The following is a 16,831-nucleotide window of genomic DNA, read 5'->3' on the forward strand; positions in this document are numbered from 1 at the left end:
TCAAAAAACTGCAGTTGGTGCAGCCCGAGTCAAGTCTACACTGTTCAGATGGACCAAACCTACATGGCATCTGGCCATCTGGACGTGGTCTTATTTCTCTAGTTGGTTTTGTTACTCCTGTGAGCGTGGATTGTTTGCATCGGCTTTTGCCAATGTGTACTGTACTTAATAAGTTTAAACGCATAACTGAGTATTTTAATTTATGAGTGTTAATCAATTTTTTCGTTTTTCTATCAGACGTTCGCTGTTTTCAAGAACCGAAATCCATTAAAAGAATAGATTCAATAACGATCGGTTAACATAGAAAATGGTTGTAAGAAGGCAGTTTAGGGTGGAAAAATATCTAAAGTTATATTTTATACTATCGGTTTTATTTTATTTACGAAGCGGGCGTCCTTGGCCGTGTTGCTGACAAGCTGCCCGCCTCATGTAGGTTGCCCGCCTGACGCCTCGGTGGCTGCGTGCATTGTTCGCGCGTCGCGATGGTCGTTCTGCGAAAAAAAATTATACGATTACTTATTTATTACCGCGTCATGATAACCTGCGCAAGAATACGAATATAGAAAAAATATGTAATGAGTTGTCATAACTTTATCATTTTTAGTGTATTAATTAATATTCCTGTGAGGTGTTTCTTGAACTTTTTACGTCGGGTTTTTAGCAAATTAATTTTTTACTTGGTGTAATTGGGTATTTAATCTTTTGTGTTTTCCATTCAGCCCGTATCGAAAATTGTTCGGGCAAATTTCCTTGGATCAAATCATACTATCCCTGTTAATTCAAGGACTCGCATTAAGAATTATGTAGCAATGATGCGACCGGCAAATGTTCAACGCACGGGTCTATATAATTTCTCGAGCATTATAAGCTATTGCGCGTTTTTAATCAAATGCCCCCACTGAAAATATTACAGCGAAGGAATGCCGTATTAGGAGTACTCAGCTTTAATAAGAGGATCAGCTAATGGCAGGACAATCTCGCCATTACATGCGAGGTACCACAGCAGCAGCAGCAACAAACCTCATTAGTTTCCTCGAGAACAATCAGTAGCAGGAAGCAGTTATTTACAGCATGAGTTTATTACGCCGCTTTAATTGTGTACATAATACAAGAAGGGAAGCTTTGATCTGAGATTACCTTAGATGTCGTCACCCCCTGGAGGTACCTGAACGCCCCAACGTTTGTGATAAAACAACAAGCACAAATTAGTTGCTAGCACGCGCGCACGCCGTAAACCTTTTATCTTCGGATGAACTGCTAAATCTCGCTCCTTCTTGCACGGTTAATGGTTACTTTATTTACTACAGCCTTGATGATGTTAAGATGGAATAACCACTTCTGAGATTTATTATTTTAATCGAATTTAATGTTTTGGATGGAATTTAAGAAACGAATGCGTCCATTGTTGTTTCGTTCTTAGCTCGAATGCCTTTGATGGTACATTTATAGTCGACTGCTTCAAATAAGTAAAACAAATTATTCATCGTGTTAAGTCCTATGCTTGTAGATTATTTTCCTGTTCATTTGTTGAGTTATTTACGTATTCTATTGTTTTCAAAATAGTAAGTTTGTTTCTAATTAAAAATACATCTTCTTAATATCTTATCGAAAAATACTGCAGCATTTTTACAAAATCGAACTGCCGAGTGTTTACGAGTGTATAGTTTCACCACTAACGTCTGCATATCATCCAGAATTATTTCACCGATTCAGCATCCAGTACCAGCTAGCGTCAATTCCATAGAGGCGACTTATCATTTCAACCTTTACGTTAACCGGTCATAGTAGATTTATGTCAAATTTTCCGATTAATAGTGTACTTTGTAATATTGGATCAGTAAGATTAATGATTAAATATTGCACGCCGGGGCCGGATTCTCCTCAGTCCTCATATTTGTCTCAAGTTCGATAATTTGGATAATTTTGTTTCTAGTCATTAGGAACGGATGACATAGTTACAAAAAATTAGTTGCTCAAAAGTTGTCGACGTTATAATTCTCACAATATTTACTGGATTGTTATATTTGCTACCACTTATTACTCGCTTGGAGCGTCTTTGTTTCAACAGCGGTGAATCCAAGCGAGTTAGGGTCGAATCCAATCTGCTGCATAGAAAACGTAGCAAGAGAAAATTGTTTTGTGGCTTACTGTTTCTGCGCCGGAAAATTATTGGGAATCCAAAGCCTAGAGTCCTAGACCATTAAAAATCTGCTTCTTGATTGGCTTAACAATTTCAAGTTTTTTGCCTTGCCTATTTATAGATTATCATGTGAGGTTATTATAATAGATAATCAAGAAAATTTGGCAGCCTATGCAGATGACGATTACTTTCCTTGATCAGGTGCAGTCAATGAATATTGTTAAGGATAAATAGAAATCTAATGAAGTCTGCCGCATTTAAATGAAATAAACGATTCAAATACATTCTGAACACTCCATTATTTTAAAAATTGTCGATATGAATGTGATCTTGTACGTGCTTATCCTTATGTCAAATAGACTAAAATAAATTAATTAGGTCCGCTCGACACCTGCTTTCTGACTTCTGTGTTATGCTTGTATGACATGAATTGATAAATATGTAATTACAGGAAAAGCTTATTCAAGTTAGGTTGTCGGTTCAATTGTTTAAATTATCATCCAGTTGTTTCTGAAAGAAGTAAGGCTCACTCACTGAGGCATGAATCGAACATTTTTCACAAATTTCGTACGACCATGTTTTCATTAGGGCTATTACTGCACTGGAAATCTTTTAGCCTGCTGTCTGTGTTTCACCATAAAAATGTCAAATTTAATGTCAACAAGGTTGATCTATAAACTTAATGCAAACACATTCTAGAATTTCTGAGGAAAAAATTGCTTTCGTCTGTTTTTTTCTTAGACATGACTTTAGTTTCCTCGTCGTTCGATTGCAGAAACTTACGCAAGTTAAAGAAGTTCAGTTGCTAGTAATTTTCAAGCCGTTTACTCAAGGAGAGCATTACATCATCTGTCTTAGGTTGGTCAGTGTCCCGAAACTCGTTCGTACTCACAGTACTTTGAGGTCTCTTCAGTTGCCCCGTTGTGTCGTTAGAATTAACTCTAGCGGTGCTGCATGTGCCGTAACGTCATTTGTGAGCTGGTCTTGTATGAACTTAAGCACAGTTACTTGTTAAGGAAAACAATTTTGTCAGGATTCTCTGGCGATAATTATTTTATTTATTTTTATTTACCTGTCAAACTGAACGCATAAATGAGTCGCGTATGCATTAATAATTTTAGTTTCTTGAGAGTGTAATCTGTCAATTTTACATGTTCATATGATGAATGATAATAAATATGTTTAGAAATTTGTGCTTTTTCACATATCTTTGTTCTGCCGAGAGTTGCAGTCGATTCGTTTGGAAGCAAACAATGTGGAGTCGTCTCGAGTAACCTGAATTGTGTTTTAAACATGATTATAAAAACACAAGCCTTGCGCGAACTTCCACTTTTATAACAAAATGACCATTTGAAGTTTTAATTTACTAAACCGATTACATGACTAACTCACCGAAACATTGATAACATGTATACGTAATTAAATCAGCTTGACCCACAAGGAAACATCGAAAAACGACTCCCTTTTCGTTCCAATTAGCTGTCAATCAGAATACAACCATGAGCTGCAATAGTGTTAAAGATCAGCGCCAAGCCTTGTTTTTCAGAACTGAGTTAGATTTTATCCTCAGATTTCAAATTCGTGGGTTGGGCGTGCCACTCCGCTTCGTGATTGCTACCCTTATTATAAATGTCATGAGGTCTGACGAAGAATTGACGTTCCAGACAGCATTCGTAGTGCCAGCATACAAAATTAAAAGAAAGGAAATTGTTTATTTCTTGCACTCCTCAAAATGGGCAATTACTCCTGTAAACACAAAGTAACTATTTTCTTATTCCCTCACTAAACTAGAAACAATTTACCTGGTAATCTTGCCTGCAAGGGCTACTTGCAGTAATTTGAGAGAGATGATTAATTTAAAAATAACAACATATTTCGATCGTCAACTATTGCCGTGGGCGCTCTTAGTTCTGTCATATATTGCCCTTGACCCTTATACAGCGAAGCAAAATGAAATGACAAACTCTTATAATGACTGACTTATTTCTACATGTTTACTTTAAAGGTGACATTTTGCGTGTGTGTTGAGGTCAATCCAAGCAGAATCAGTTACACTGACCCAGGCTACGCGATGTCCAGTCCTGGTGCACTCGCGCTGCACAAAAGCTGTGAGCGGAAGTGCGGTCGCGCTCCGCAAACCTGAATTAAGCGCACCCAACATGCGTCATCCATCCGTCGTCCGAGCAGAGTGCATATCTTTGATGAGAACGGCGGTACTTATAGCCACCCACATATCATTGATATGGTATCGAAATATATCTAAGTTGTGCGTTTCGTGTTTATAAACTAATCAAGCCCTTGAGTGCTCTATCAGATTATACGTAATTCATCTGACTGCTATCTATTCAAGCAAAACGACAGACTACGAGATTGGCTTTGCTTCATAATCCCTATAACTGTTGATGTTGAAGATATGACCCTGAGAATCTCCAATGTCTCTCCATTAATGAACATTAGCTCAAAATTATCGAACATGTCGGATTCTTCTTTGCACATTCGCGACGGGTTAGCAATCCGGCAGCCAGTGAAGAACAGAGGTTCTCTATGCTCGCCATGTGCCGGAAATATTACTCCTCTAACGCTGTTATCTCAGCCTCTTCACAGCCCTGAATCTTCCTCGATAGTGCGACTGTCACGAGATAATCTGCCTTCGTCTACTCGTTTTGAAAGACGCCGGAAAGCTCGACTGCAAGAGAGTAAAAGTGTTTCACTTATTAACTTATATGACGATAAGTTTATTAAATAAAAAAATTTTCTCCAATCAAACCGATTTAGTTTTAGTTTAGTTAGTTTTTTTTATAAATGTCATCGAGAGTGTTTTTATTTCATCATCTCTGTGAGTACATTAAACTATATTGGTGAGGTTTCAACTCCAGGGTTGACGATATTGGCGGAAAACGAATAATTGCTCAAAAATTTTAGTTCAGTCAACATCGCGTTGACGTTTTCCCAGCAGTGGCACCTGTTTAACTTACATCTAGTGAATTCCGAGGTTGAAATATTCTCGTGGAGGCTCCTAAGGAATAGAACGAGTGAATTCCGAGGTTGAAACATTCGCATGGAGGCTCCTAAGGAATAGAACGAGTGAATTCCGAGGTTAAAACATTCTCGTGAAGGCTCCTAAGAAATAGAACGAGTGAATTCCGAGGCTGAAACATCTCGTGGAGGCTCCTGAGAAATAGAACGAGTGAAATCCGAGGCTGCAACATTCTCGTGGAGGCTCATATGAGGAATAGATCGAGTGAATTCCGAGGCTGAAACATTCTCGTGGAGGCTCCTTAAGGAATAGAACGAGGGAATTCCGAGGCTAAAACATCTCGTGGAGGCTCCTAAGGAATAGAACGAGTGAATTCCGAGGCTGAATCATTTTCGTGGAGGCTCCTAAGAAATCCTCGTGTATAGGCCAATATGTTATTGTGGCTGCTGGCTATATACCTTTTCCGCCGCTACCTGCAGTTGTTGCGGTGAGGTGACCGCTGTACAGATTACAGTGCGTGTGCCGCTGCACCTGGCATGCCGCCGAGCTGCCGAGACGAGGCGCGTCTCTCGTCGAGATAATCCGATCGATTTGTCGAAGCATTTCATGTTTCAAACTAATCAAGTTCTTATTTGGTCGCAAACAATATTTATTTAGCGATATTTGTGAGGGGTTTCTGTGTTCGTTCTGTCACGAAAACTCTAATTTTTTTAGTACCGGTATGTCACATGCTGCTAGATTTCCGAGACATTGAAATAATTTAACTGGCCTTGTAAGTAATTTATATTAAATTTTTATTTAATTTTCTCTTCATTTTTCTCTAATTATGCTGGAAAATTTAAATCATGTGGAATGAAAGTCTGTAACTTAGACTAGGCCTCTATATATTTTACATTTTCATTGAATTGTTGAACTCCAATGGCAAATTGTTCTTTCTCGCTGAAAACCGTTTCTGACCCGGACCAAATGACTATAAATGCATAGCCGACTTCGACTGCGCCTCGACGGTTTTGCATCGAAATGGAAGTTTCAACTGATGACCCCCTCTTCAGCGAGAGACTTCAGCCAACCAGACGCGACCACCAACACGAGACAGCAGTTAGCTAGCGCCAGTATAGAAGCCCCTATGTGTCTGACAGTCTGTGTCTATGTCTATGATCTGGCAGTGAAGTTAGCGATGCGTCGGAGGTAGGGTGTGCGCAAGTGCTCTGTGTGTGATTTGGCTCGTGCTCTGAAGCCGTGATAGTGTCCTGCTAACTATCATATCGTCCGGCCAAGCAATCATGCTATTCCGTATTGTGACATCGATTGCTACTTAACTGACACGTTTCTCACAACAGAATAGTAAAAGCTACACCTTGTGTCTATGATCTTATAATGGGAACTTGACCACGAAAGAGATTGTCTTGCATATGAGTAACACCAAAATTTTGTCGTAATTCAACAATTGAAATGTTGAATGTGATTAGGTCGTAGAACAAAAGACTACTTCATAACATATTGAGAAATTTTTTGTAAAAAAGATATGTCATAAATGCAATGGGAGATTATAAACTGGAGCTGTGAAACACTAAAACATTATTGAGAACCCAAGCACAAAGAGTATTAAAAAAATGTCTCTATTTCAGTTGAATTGAATTTATAATCACATCGACATGCCTGACGTCAATCCTTATCTCGGTCGGAAGAATAAATTTTTACGTCTCAGCAGCAATGAACAGAGCAAATGCTCGCGAAGGCAAAGTCTAAAGGCTTCAATACAAGTTATTGTGAAGCCTGACCTCTATGAGCAATCACTGATACGCAAACTGTCACCTGAGACAAATACTGATGTTGCAAATTTCTATGAAGAACCTAACCCTTGCGAAGAAAGGGCTGGAGCTCGTGAAATTTTGCGGAGAAATAGCGCAATGACCGCATCTTTAGGTCCAAATCGAAGGAAAGAATTCAGGAACAGAAACATGATTGATTCGGATAAAGTTCTTACGACTGAAAATAACTTGTTGGCTGCCAACAGAAAACGTTATAAGACCGTGGATGGTATTGATTTTAAGTACTTGAGTCCGATGCAACTAAAATATCAACCTTGTAATGGTAACACCGAAGAAACGAACGATACAGTTATGACACAAAACCTGACCTGTCGTGATGTTCCTCTTCCGCTACCTCCAACCACGTCAGGTGAATCCTGTGATCTAAAACGTGAACTTGTGGTTTATCCTTATAAAAGCGAGGCTATTTTTAACGACAAGTATGAAATAAAATCTGAAGAATGCGTTAGAAACAATTTTCCGTTACATAGAAAGTCAGCCAATAGACGCGCTATTGCCTCAGCTGACAAGTCTTGTATAAGACCCGTGTTGCCTTCGCGCTGTCGAAATGCCACCTCGGCAATTCATGAAACAACACAAAAGCCACCCAGCAATTTGCCGGCCATAGTTTCGGACACAATAAAATGCAATGGTTTACCATACGAAAGTCCCCATGCTAATAATGAACTAGCAGCTCGTGGGGAGACAAGGAGTGCAGCGAAGGAAGTTTCAGGAGTGACTGGGGAACCTTACGACGATGAAGAGTATGTTGAAGATCTCGCGCAACTCGATGTGCTACTGCACTACGTTAACAATTTGTCGGCATCTCTTGAGTTTTTGGATTGGGAGAAAAATAAAAGTGAGCATTATTATGAGCGTTGATATCTAATATTATATCGTCATTTTTTCATTTTAATTTCTGCTTTCACTCATCTTACTTAGGTTTATGCGCTGTATACCGATAAAATTACGATTTTAAATTTAATTACCTACTTATCATAATTTTTAACATTTTCATGATAATGCTGATGAGCATAATTTTAGAGTTCTCAAGATATTTTCATCGTATTTACTTTTCCTTACCTAGTCTTGGCCAGTTAATTTAAGTGTGTATCCTCGTTTCACGTTATGAAAATTATTTTGTCTCAATATTGCTTGAAGTGGTTCACAATATTTCTCATTTATGGTACATACATTCCTTTGTAATGACAAGGTCAGAAGCGTTATATTGTACCCTTTATGACTAAATACAGGAGACAGCTTTCAATATTACACTTCATTTTGTAGATGGGTTGATTTTCTCTGCGTTACGCTGATATCAGAACAACCATATTAAAGGCACTTAGTCATCGTAAGAGTAGTGGCCGGGCTTGATAAGAAGACGGCTTCGATAGTATCTCGATCTATAAACTGATAAGAACTGCAATATTATTGCTATTAGTGCAATAGCATCCCTTTTTTGGTACAAAGATATAACTTCAGTAATACTTTTCAATCCTTCATAAATGATATTATTTTCATAATAATCATATTTTGTGCCTTGATTTGATATTTATGTGCATCTCTTGCGTATAAGAAATAACGTGATAGTTTCCTAAAAAGTTTCCTTGTCGTTCCTTTCGTGCGAAAAACCGAAATAATTTTCTGAATCATTTACCGACCATTTGCGACTTGCGAACAGTTCTACGACTGAACGAATAGAAATCATGAAAATTTCCCCTGTGTTGAAAAACAGGATCTTGGAATTTTCGAAAAATCGATTTTTTTATCCGTCTATGCGCCGAATATTTAGTTTTTTGTACTTGATCACATCCTGATGCCGTATCATTCTCAGTCAAGATAACCATCTATACCTGAAACGCGACTCACACTGTCTAGATTCTTGATTTTTTTTCTAAAGTTCATCGCTTGCCGTCGATGTTACATCAACAGAAATGCTCGCTGCCTCTTAATGCTCAAAGCGCTTCCTGTTTCGTTCCTGTTTTTGCGCCTCCGCATGCGGTATTTTGGGATTGTTAATGTCCTTTTGGCGTTAACTTCCCTTTTGCGCTAATGTGTGTCTGTGTTGCCCCGACAGGTTTCGCAAGCTCGATTTTGGGTTATAACACATTAAGTTTCATATTTTGCACTGGTATTTACAGGTGTTCTTATATTTTTGCGAGATTTAATGTAAATAGATGATGTCTTCATTATTGAAATAAGCGATTTCATAGTTCATGCATGAAATTTATTTCATGGCTGGTTCATAGCTCAATCTCTATACCATTATCGTTTGGAAAATTTGTATCAGTATGACATTCTTGAAAATCTAAAATCCAATGATACTCCAAGTTCATAATTAGTGAAAAACTTAATTTCAATGGTTTATTCTGCACCTTTTACGTTAATTATTATTCGCTAGCTCCAAGCCTCGTAATTTGCAGTGTGCGAATCGCGTTGAAAATGTTTTGATAAACTTCATATTGTTTCTTTATCTTGCAGGAATCTCCACGGACTTGGTTCCTACACTATTGGGCATTTACGACGCCCTCTACGCCAAGTTCACCGACAGTCCTGAGGATCAAACTACGTCAACAGACACCAAGACCAACGGTCGAGAAACGTCCCATGTTTTTCACGAGTCAGTGAACCAGTCGTGCGAAGTCGATCTCACCGCCTCAGACGGAACTGAGAAACACTCTGAGCAGATTTCGGGTGATATTGGTAATAGAGAAATTTTTAAATCATCTAGTCATGCAGACAATAAAATAGAACCATCATGCGCACATTTAAAAAAGCCAAACGAGTGTTGGGAGTTGGGCGATAAGAGCACTTGTGAGCCACGTGGGGAGCCTGATAATTCTTTAATGGGTTCTGCCGCATCTGAGTGCTACTCTGCCGACCGTTGCGAGATCGATGCCTCTCCTTGTTTAGGGTGTCGCACGCGACCGTCGGCAGCCGTTGCAATTATCAGCGAGCCTCAGGATTCCTTCCCCGAGGGGATGTTGCCGTCTCATCGTCGTTTATCGGTGCCTCGCCAAATGTCTCATCCAAATGTCTCACACATTCCGCCGCGTTCGCCCATCTACCCTCGACGATTGTCTCCTTCCACCACCGGTGATGTGGCTGTTGTAAACCCAACCTCTGGCTCCTCACTTTCGTTTAGCTCCAAAATTAATTCAAGTGATAACAAAACTGCTTGCATAGTCAGACCTCTAAGTGCAGTATCGAGCTCTTCCTCATCGTCTTCCAACTCGTTGCGACGAGGGCACGCGGGCATCAACACGTCGTACCTCGCCTCGGTAGAGAGCCTCGTTGAGGCAGAGGAAGAGACCGAGGCGTCACCGGCCTCAGGCAGACGTCGGGAGAAGAGCCTCAAAGTGAGGCGTGACTTTAGAAGTCAGCTCAGCAGACCAGGTCAGTCGTGCTCTTGTTCAAGATCATATGCGATTTTAATACTTTTACTATGTCCTAAATTTTTAACCGAGTTGTTGCGACCGTAATTCAGTAGAATTTACGTTCTACATCTGTCAGTCGTTACTGATTTTCAGAGTTCATTTCCATAACATTTTTATTTTTCAATTCGTAAAAACTTAATATTTTAAACTTCGTAACTCAATAGTATAAAACTTCAATTCAATATTCGATTAAAATTTTTTGTTACTACGAGCAAAAATTTTGAGTCTGACCAAGTTACCAATCATGCGTCCGCAAACCGTTTATCGCAGTAACACGTTCAGTACTGATCAGCTAATGATCTTGTTTCTAGCCGAGTTCACCATCTTTTTCTCTCTTCGGATTCCTTCAAATAAAACCTCTTCTTCCCCCTCGTTCCGTGGCTCGCTTCATCATTCTTTCGAAAGCTGAACAATTACACTCTTTGTGCTGGCTAATATTGGAGCTCGTCTGTCAAATGAAGCCCTTCTTCGCGTGACATCTTCCTTTGACTCCCCTCAACGTCTAGCGGGGTCGTCACGTTCTCGTATTTCCTCGGACTTCACACTGATCATATCGCGCCCAGCTTGGTACTCATTCCTTAAACGGGTGTCTTCTTTCTTGTATTGTTTCAGGGACTTTTTGTATGTCGAGTCGTGCGGGGCAGTGTTCTGTATGCCAACAGTGAGTCGTGCTGCCCAGTTCCATGTTGGACACGATCGTCTCGAACCTTATAAAGCTGATGGTCAACTTTCGCAACCTGCGTTTGATGGACTCCATTTCTTCCTTTCGGCCGCTAAGCTCTAAAGTACAGTTTATTTCACCGCTATTTCAGGATAGATTTTTCTTTAGTTTGGTGGATTTTTTTTCTCTACGTTTTTTTCTTTTTGTGCATTTTCACGCTGAATTTGATGTTTTCCTACCAATCTTCGAAAAAATTTTTCTAAACTGCATTTTCTCGCTTGATGAGCTGTACTGCCAGTTGAAACCGTACAAATGGCAGAGCGTGTGTTGATTGACACAGGGACCGAAGAAGAATTCCATTTTGTTGAAACAAATGATAATCATCATCTCCCTCTTTTACTGATCATTTTTATTTTACGTACCCTTTTCATGTTAACTCCACTCTGGATTTATAACGCCAGCCTTAAAAAAAATTTTCGAACCTCTTTATTGCGAGTACTTATAACACTGTCAATTATTCGTACTTAGCAATTCACGCAGTAAAAAACTTAAATTGCTATTTAATCGCTTATTAACTGATGTCAAACAGTAAATCATTTCCTATATCTTCTGTTGAGTGAAACTGTAAATCATTTTTATTTTTCATAATTCATATGGAATACAAATGTCATCCTTCAGCGTGATGTGTAATTTGTTGCAGCTCTATTTGTTCACACAAAATGAGTCGCATCATTGACTTGTGCACTTTCTCTTTCAATTCCATTGTAATCTTACAATAACGTCTTGATCAGGCATTCATTTGGAAATGTAAAAGTTATCGATGATGCTTTCAGAGTGGCTATCATGCTAGTCATCCTCTTTGTTTTCCAGCCTTCTATATGCAATGACACTTCAACTGCCGAGAAACTCTTCAATCTCTTACTTTCCAAGACATTAAATTCGTTGCTCATTTTGCTTAACTTGGCTTATGTTGTGTGCTTTCTCCTTCCGTTGCTTGACAAACGTGGTTATGCTTGTCATAAAACGCCCTTTAACCGAGTGCGTGCAAATGTCAACAAAACTTCTGATGTCCAAGCTCACTATTGTTTTGCGATGTTGAAAGTTAGAAATGAGGGAATTTTTAACGAATGCTGGTGATTTATTGATTCTTTTAAGCTGTCTCTCCACCCATGACCATGTTGTGATTTGGGTGATGAGTTGGTCAATTTTGTGATATTTTTGTGCTCTTACCTATGATAAGATTTCACATACCAACGAAAGACGTTACTGTAACCTCGCATGAGATAATTTTCCTGAGCTCAATATCCTTTATTGATGTGAATGCAATATGTTTTTAAACATCCAAAGTAGATCCATTAGGCCTAGAGGAATTAACTGATAAAATTTCATGTTTTCTCTATCATGCGCAACGCTGGAGTTAACTTGCTATACTTAATTATGCTCTAGTTAGGAGCAGCTTTGTTAACCTGAGTCTGTTGGCTGCTTGATAGCCTGAACAACGCACCAAGTCTGGCCTTGAGTGGCAAAGAAGGCTACTAAATGCATAACCGTTACTTCACCGCGCACGCTACAGCTCAAACTATGGGACTCACCAAACACTTGCGTCTTTAAAGGACACGGAGATGGGCAGTTGGCTCTTGAATAAAATTGAAAATAATAGTCAATATTGTCGATTCTTGTTGGAAATGTTAATCTCGTAACTAGTGTCCTAGTTTAGTCGAATGTTTGGTCGACTCTACCTGAATATACATGAAGTTGTTGATGGGCATCAGTGATGCTTAGCACCACCGCCTGTGCCGCCTAGGGAAAAAACAACACCATGCCGCCATACAGCGGCGCTAGCCTGAAATATGCCTGCTTTGTGACACGCTTCACTGCTCTTACACCTCCGCCTTGCTTGTATAAGCTCACTAAATCCCGCTCCTACATTTCTCTGTGGGGGCTGAATATTTTTAATCGGTATTGTAAAGTCTATCTGGTCGGTTCAAATCATACCATTAGATTTTATACCGTACATTAAATTGTAATTTTGTAATTCTATACTTGAATTTGGAAAAATGTTATTTTGTTTATATTATTCGTTCAAGAGCCTCAATAATGACAGATGTTTACCAAGTTCCTCACAATATTGTTTTACATATTCGTACGATAAGTAAAGGTACAATCCATTGGAGTAAGATATTGACTCCATTGTTTTTATGAGTACATAGCACGCTGGGTACTCAGTCGCACCCTGTACGGGCTCGTGTCTGTCGAGCTCGCTTTTCAAACAGCTCTTTTTTTACTGCCGAGTCTGGCAACGAACTACTGTAGTGTACCCATACGTTGCTTTACTTGATTTTGCGTGTGTTTTTAGTCATGAATCATTAACTTGTTAATGATGTTGACTAAACGTGTTGTTATTGTTGACTTACGTGTTGTTTTTGAACTTACGCTTCTTAGCTATGCAATAGTCAGAAATATATATTAGTTGATTGCACGATACCTTGATCATTTGTTTCTTGGTGATGATTTGGATCAAGATATAGGAAGTGAATTGCCGTATGGAAAGTAAATTGTCGAAAACAAGTAAACTGATATCAATATTGCTGTTTTATATGGGCAGGCTAAAGTCAATCTGTAAAGATCTTCTAATACCGTCTCTAAGTAGTGATCGCTAAACGATTGACCGTGAATTCTAACATGTTTAGTCTGAACAATTTTCATACAGAATTTTTTGGCGTGTTTCATATTCACAGACAAGTAAAATTTAATTTGAATGCATTTTTTAACCATATTTGGCTTACTATGTGCCATTTTTAAATTCACACCTTAGATGAGTTCCATGAATATTAATATATCATCTAATGTATCGGAATTTACGGAGCGCATATTTACGCCTGCTCCCCTCTGAATTTTAACGCGTGCCTAAATAACACTTCCCTGGACACCTGCAGGGTCGCGGTTTTCTCAGTTGGTTGCGTGTTTTCTCAGTCGGCGAGAGTCTTCAGACTTGTAATTGACTCAGCCGTGGTGGTTAGCTGGTTCTCTCAATCGTTGTTTCCTCATATGGTGTCTACATTAATGAACTGCGTCGAGTGTTTTTACATTTAAGAGCAATTATATGTTAACGAGATGCTCGCCGCAACAGCTGCCAATAAGGCAGTGCTGTTGTGAGCTGTTGCCGAGGTGTGCCTCCCAACAGCTGTCATGTGGCAGTGTTGCTGAGGTGCGCGTCCCGACAGCTGCCATGTGGCAGTGTTGCCGAGGTATGCCTCCCAACAGCTGTCATGTGGCAGTGTTGCTGAGGTGCGCGTCCCGACAGCTGCCATGTGGCAGTGTTGCCAATGTGGCGTCCCGACAGCTGCCATGTGGCCAATGTGGCATCCCAGCAGCTGCCATGTGGCCAATAAGTGCCAGATGGGGCGTAGTCCCCTGCAAGAGATAGGCCGAGTTGCTCGGCCCACACGCAGGCGCCCACGCTGTCCTCTTCACTCCTCGTGCTTGCTTTACAAAAGCTAGTTAATTTCAGGTGATAAGTTTTGAAATGTCAATCCTGAAATTCGCTTTTATTCGTGAATCTTCTACGTGCTTTAGCTGAGCTAAATGTCACAAGTCCGTTTATGCTTCAATTCTCAACACGAGTATATTTTTTCATTGCTAAATGATGTGCAGATGCCGAAAAAATTCGTTCATTTGTTTTAAATGAGATGTTCTTATGTACTTTACATGTATAGTCCGTTTCATCATACAGTGAATATATTTAAAAATACTTTCAGTCATAGTTTTATCTCCCGTTACTAACGCCTACCTGCTTGTGATGACTTGTAATAACCAGCAGAGAATCAATTAATCTGGATCATACAATAGGCGTGTCGGTAAATTTAATAGATAAACACTCCTTGCTTACCATTATGAATTAGTCAAGAACAGATTTTAACGATCAATTGCACATTGAGCTTTGTTTGTGCTTCTTTTATATTAGTTACTCTGAATGATTGAACCGCCAAGCGCTTGCCGAGACTCGCGTATGATGGTCTAACTCCTCCCAGTGACTTGGCTTATCTAGTCACCGCCTGCCCATGTTCAGCTCAAAACCTTGTAAATCTTGGAGCGAATATTGTCTTGCATGTCATTTGTTTTATTAAAACTGAAATTGTTTTTGTCTTTCAAGAGATATCACGGATGCGCTGCGTAGCCGCAGTAAAACCCCTAGTGCGGTGGATAAGACAGTGAAAACTTGCTGTGAAGTATTCATGAATTACCAATAATGAAACTAATGTTACATTCGGGGTCATTGAAGATGACAAGTTTGAATCACAACATAAACTATTGTCTCTAAGATGGTTCTATGGGCTGTAATAGGGCGAACACTTCGTAAATATTAGTGAATATTTGCTGAGAGTGTTGGAAAACTGCGCACTTTCTCCTGGAACATTCAGTACGTTTTATAGATCAGGCATTCCGCCGTAAAGTACTCACCGGACTTTCGTTCATGCTGATCACAGATCATAAATAAAGTTCAACGATCTGTTTGGATGCTCGTTTATTCTATGAATTTCAAGTCGTGTCACATGTGGAATTTATCGTGCGGGCTGAAATTTCTAAATCCCCTCAGGGCTTCGTTTGGAGAGCATTGAAGCTACTTCGATACGATAGCTCATGGGCTGCTCATCAGTGTATTGGCTAAAGCCATTGTGATATGTGCGCTCCGTAAACGGAATGCGAGCTCTGTCATGTCATCATCCGATTACTCGCTTACGCTTCGAGCCGTTCCGCAAAGCCAAGACTCCACCTCGGTAATGAAGATGTCCAGTCTTTGAGGCGACCTATGCCCTTTGCAGCTTTAGTCATGAGGAGTGCATGACTTGTCATTTAATTGATAAATGGTTCTCGCTTTTCAGTCTTTTGATTCCAGGTCAGCTGTCATGAATGGTCTCTTAACTGACCGTTAACTTCTCTGAATCGAATTCTTAGCGGTAGCAATCATATGCATGAATTTCATTTCTACTCGCTGACCTATGATAAAAATGTCAATGCTTGAGTTTTTTATTTTACGTTAATTTCTCAATCATCGAAAATGGCCAGCCTGTCGTTAGTCTTTAATTCGATTTCTTTTCTTTGAATATCCGGCAGTTTGTTTGCTTGTTGCTTCCCTCATTTAGAACTCTCATTAATACACAATTCTGAGTCTCATGTATCCATCATGCACCATGTAAGGGATAGTACCCATACTTTTTGTCGTTGATGCTTTAAATTTGCATGATATCAGGACTGTTTTGGCATTGTTCTCAACTTGAATAGCGGTGTGCATATGAGCGTCGCTCGCTTCACTTTCTTCTCCCTGATGTTCTTGGCGGCCGTCGACAAATATGTGCTCATGAGCCCGAAGCTCGTGTCTACACTGGCTCTATAAGTATTTGTTTGCTCAGTGAATCTCTTTAAGCGGCATTCAAACGAAAGCTTTGAACAAACAGCGGTCAGTGCAGTAGTGCAGTGTCAATATGGACATCTCTCGCCCATTCGAGCGTTACACTGCAGTTTCTCAATGAACCTTCCGCACTTTTAGACTTCCTGAAAGATCCAGTATTTTTTAGTTCTTTTCGTTGCATTCGGAAATAAAGTTTCATGTTTGTATTTAACATATTTCGTCTGTAAAAGACTTTTTATTTGATGTTGGTGGCATTAAAAGACGTTGAAAAGTAACATCTTCAAGTCGTTGGCTGAGATGAACGAAGTTTACTTGGCGTTGGGTTCTCATAGCTTAATTATGTTACCTGAAGAAACATACCGTGTTTATGAACACAAGCTCGCACTATTGGCTTT

At 39.6% G+C, this 16,831-nt stretch overlaps 1 protein-coding gene across 3 annotated transcripts in view; it reads left to right on the forward strand.

Moving 5' to 3' along the window:
• The window catches only part of LOC108669569, a 73,187-nt gene that overhangs the window by 33,239 nt on the left and 23,117 nt on the right, over positions 1 to 16,831 (forward strand). The window contains exons 1-2 of one of the 3 annotated variants that reach the window (XM_018156942.2): positions 6,574 to 7,787; positions 9,410 to 10,324. In XM_018156942.2, coding sequence (XP_018012431.1) covers positions 6,773 to 7,787; positions 9,410 to 10,324 — 1,930 coding nt within the window. In that variant the 5' untranslated portion in view covers positions 6,574 to 6,772. Of the gene's footprint in view, positions 1 to 6,573; positions 7,788 to 9,409; positions 10,325 to 16,831 lie in introns of those variants that run through there. The other 2 variants (XM_018156943.2, XM_018156944.2) reach the window with 2 other exon arrangements.

The sequence above is a fragment of the Hyalella azteca genome, unplaced genomic scaffold, assembly GCF_000764305.2.
Source record: "Hyalella azteca isolate HAZT.00-mixed unplaced genomic scaffold, Hazt_2.0.2 contig3643, whole genome shotgun sequence".
Lineage (NCBI taxonomy): Eukaryota > Metazoa > Arthropoda > Malacostraca > Amphipoda > Hyalellidae > Hyalella > Hyalella azteca.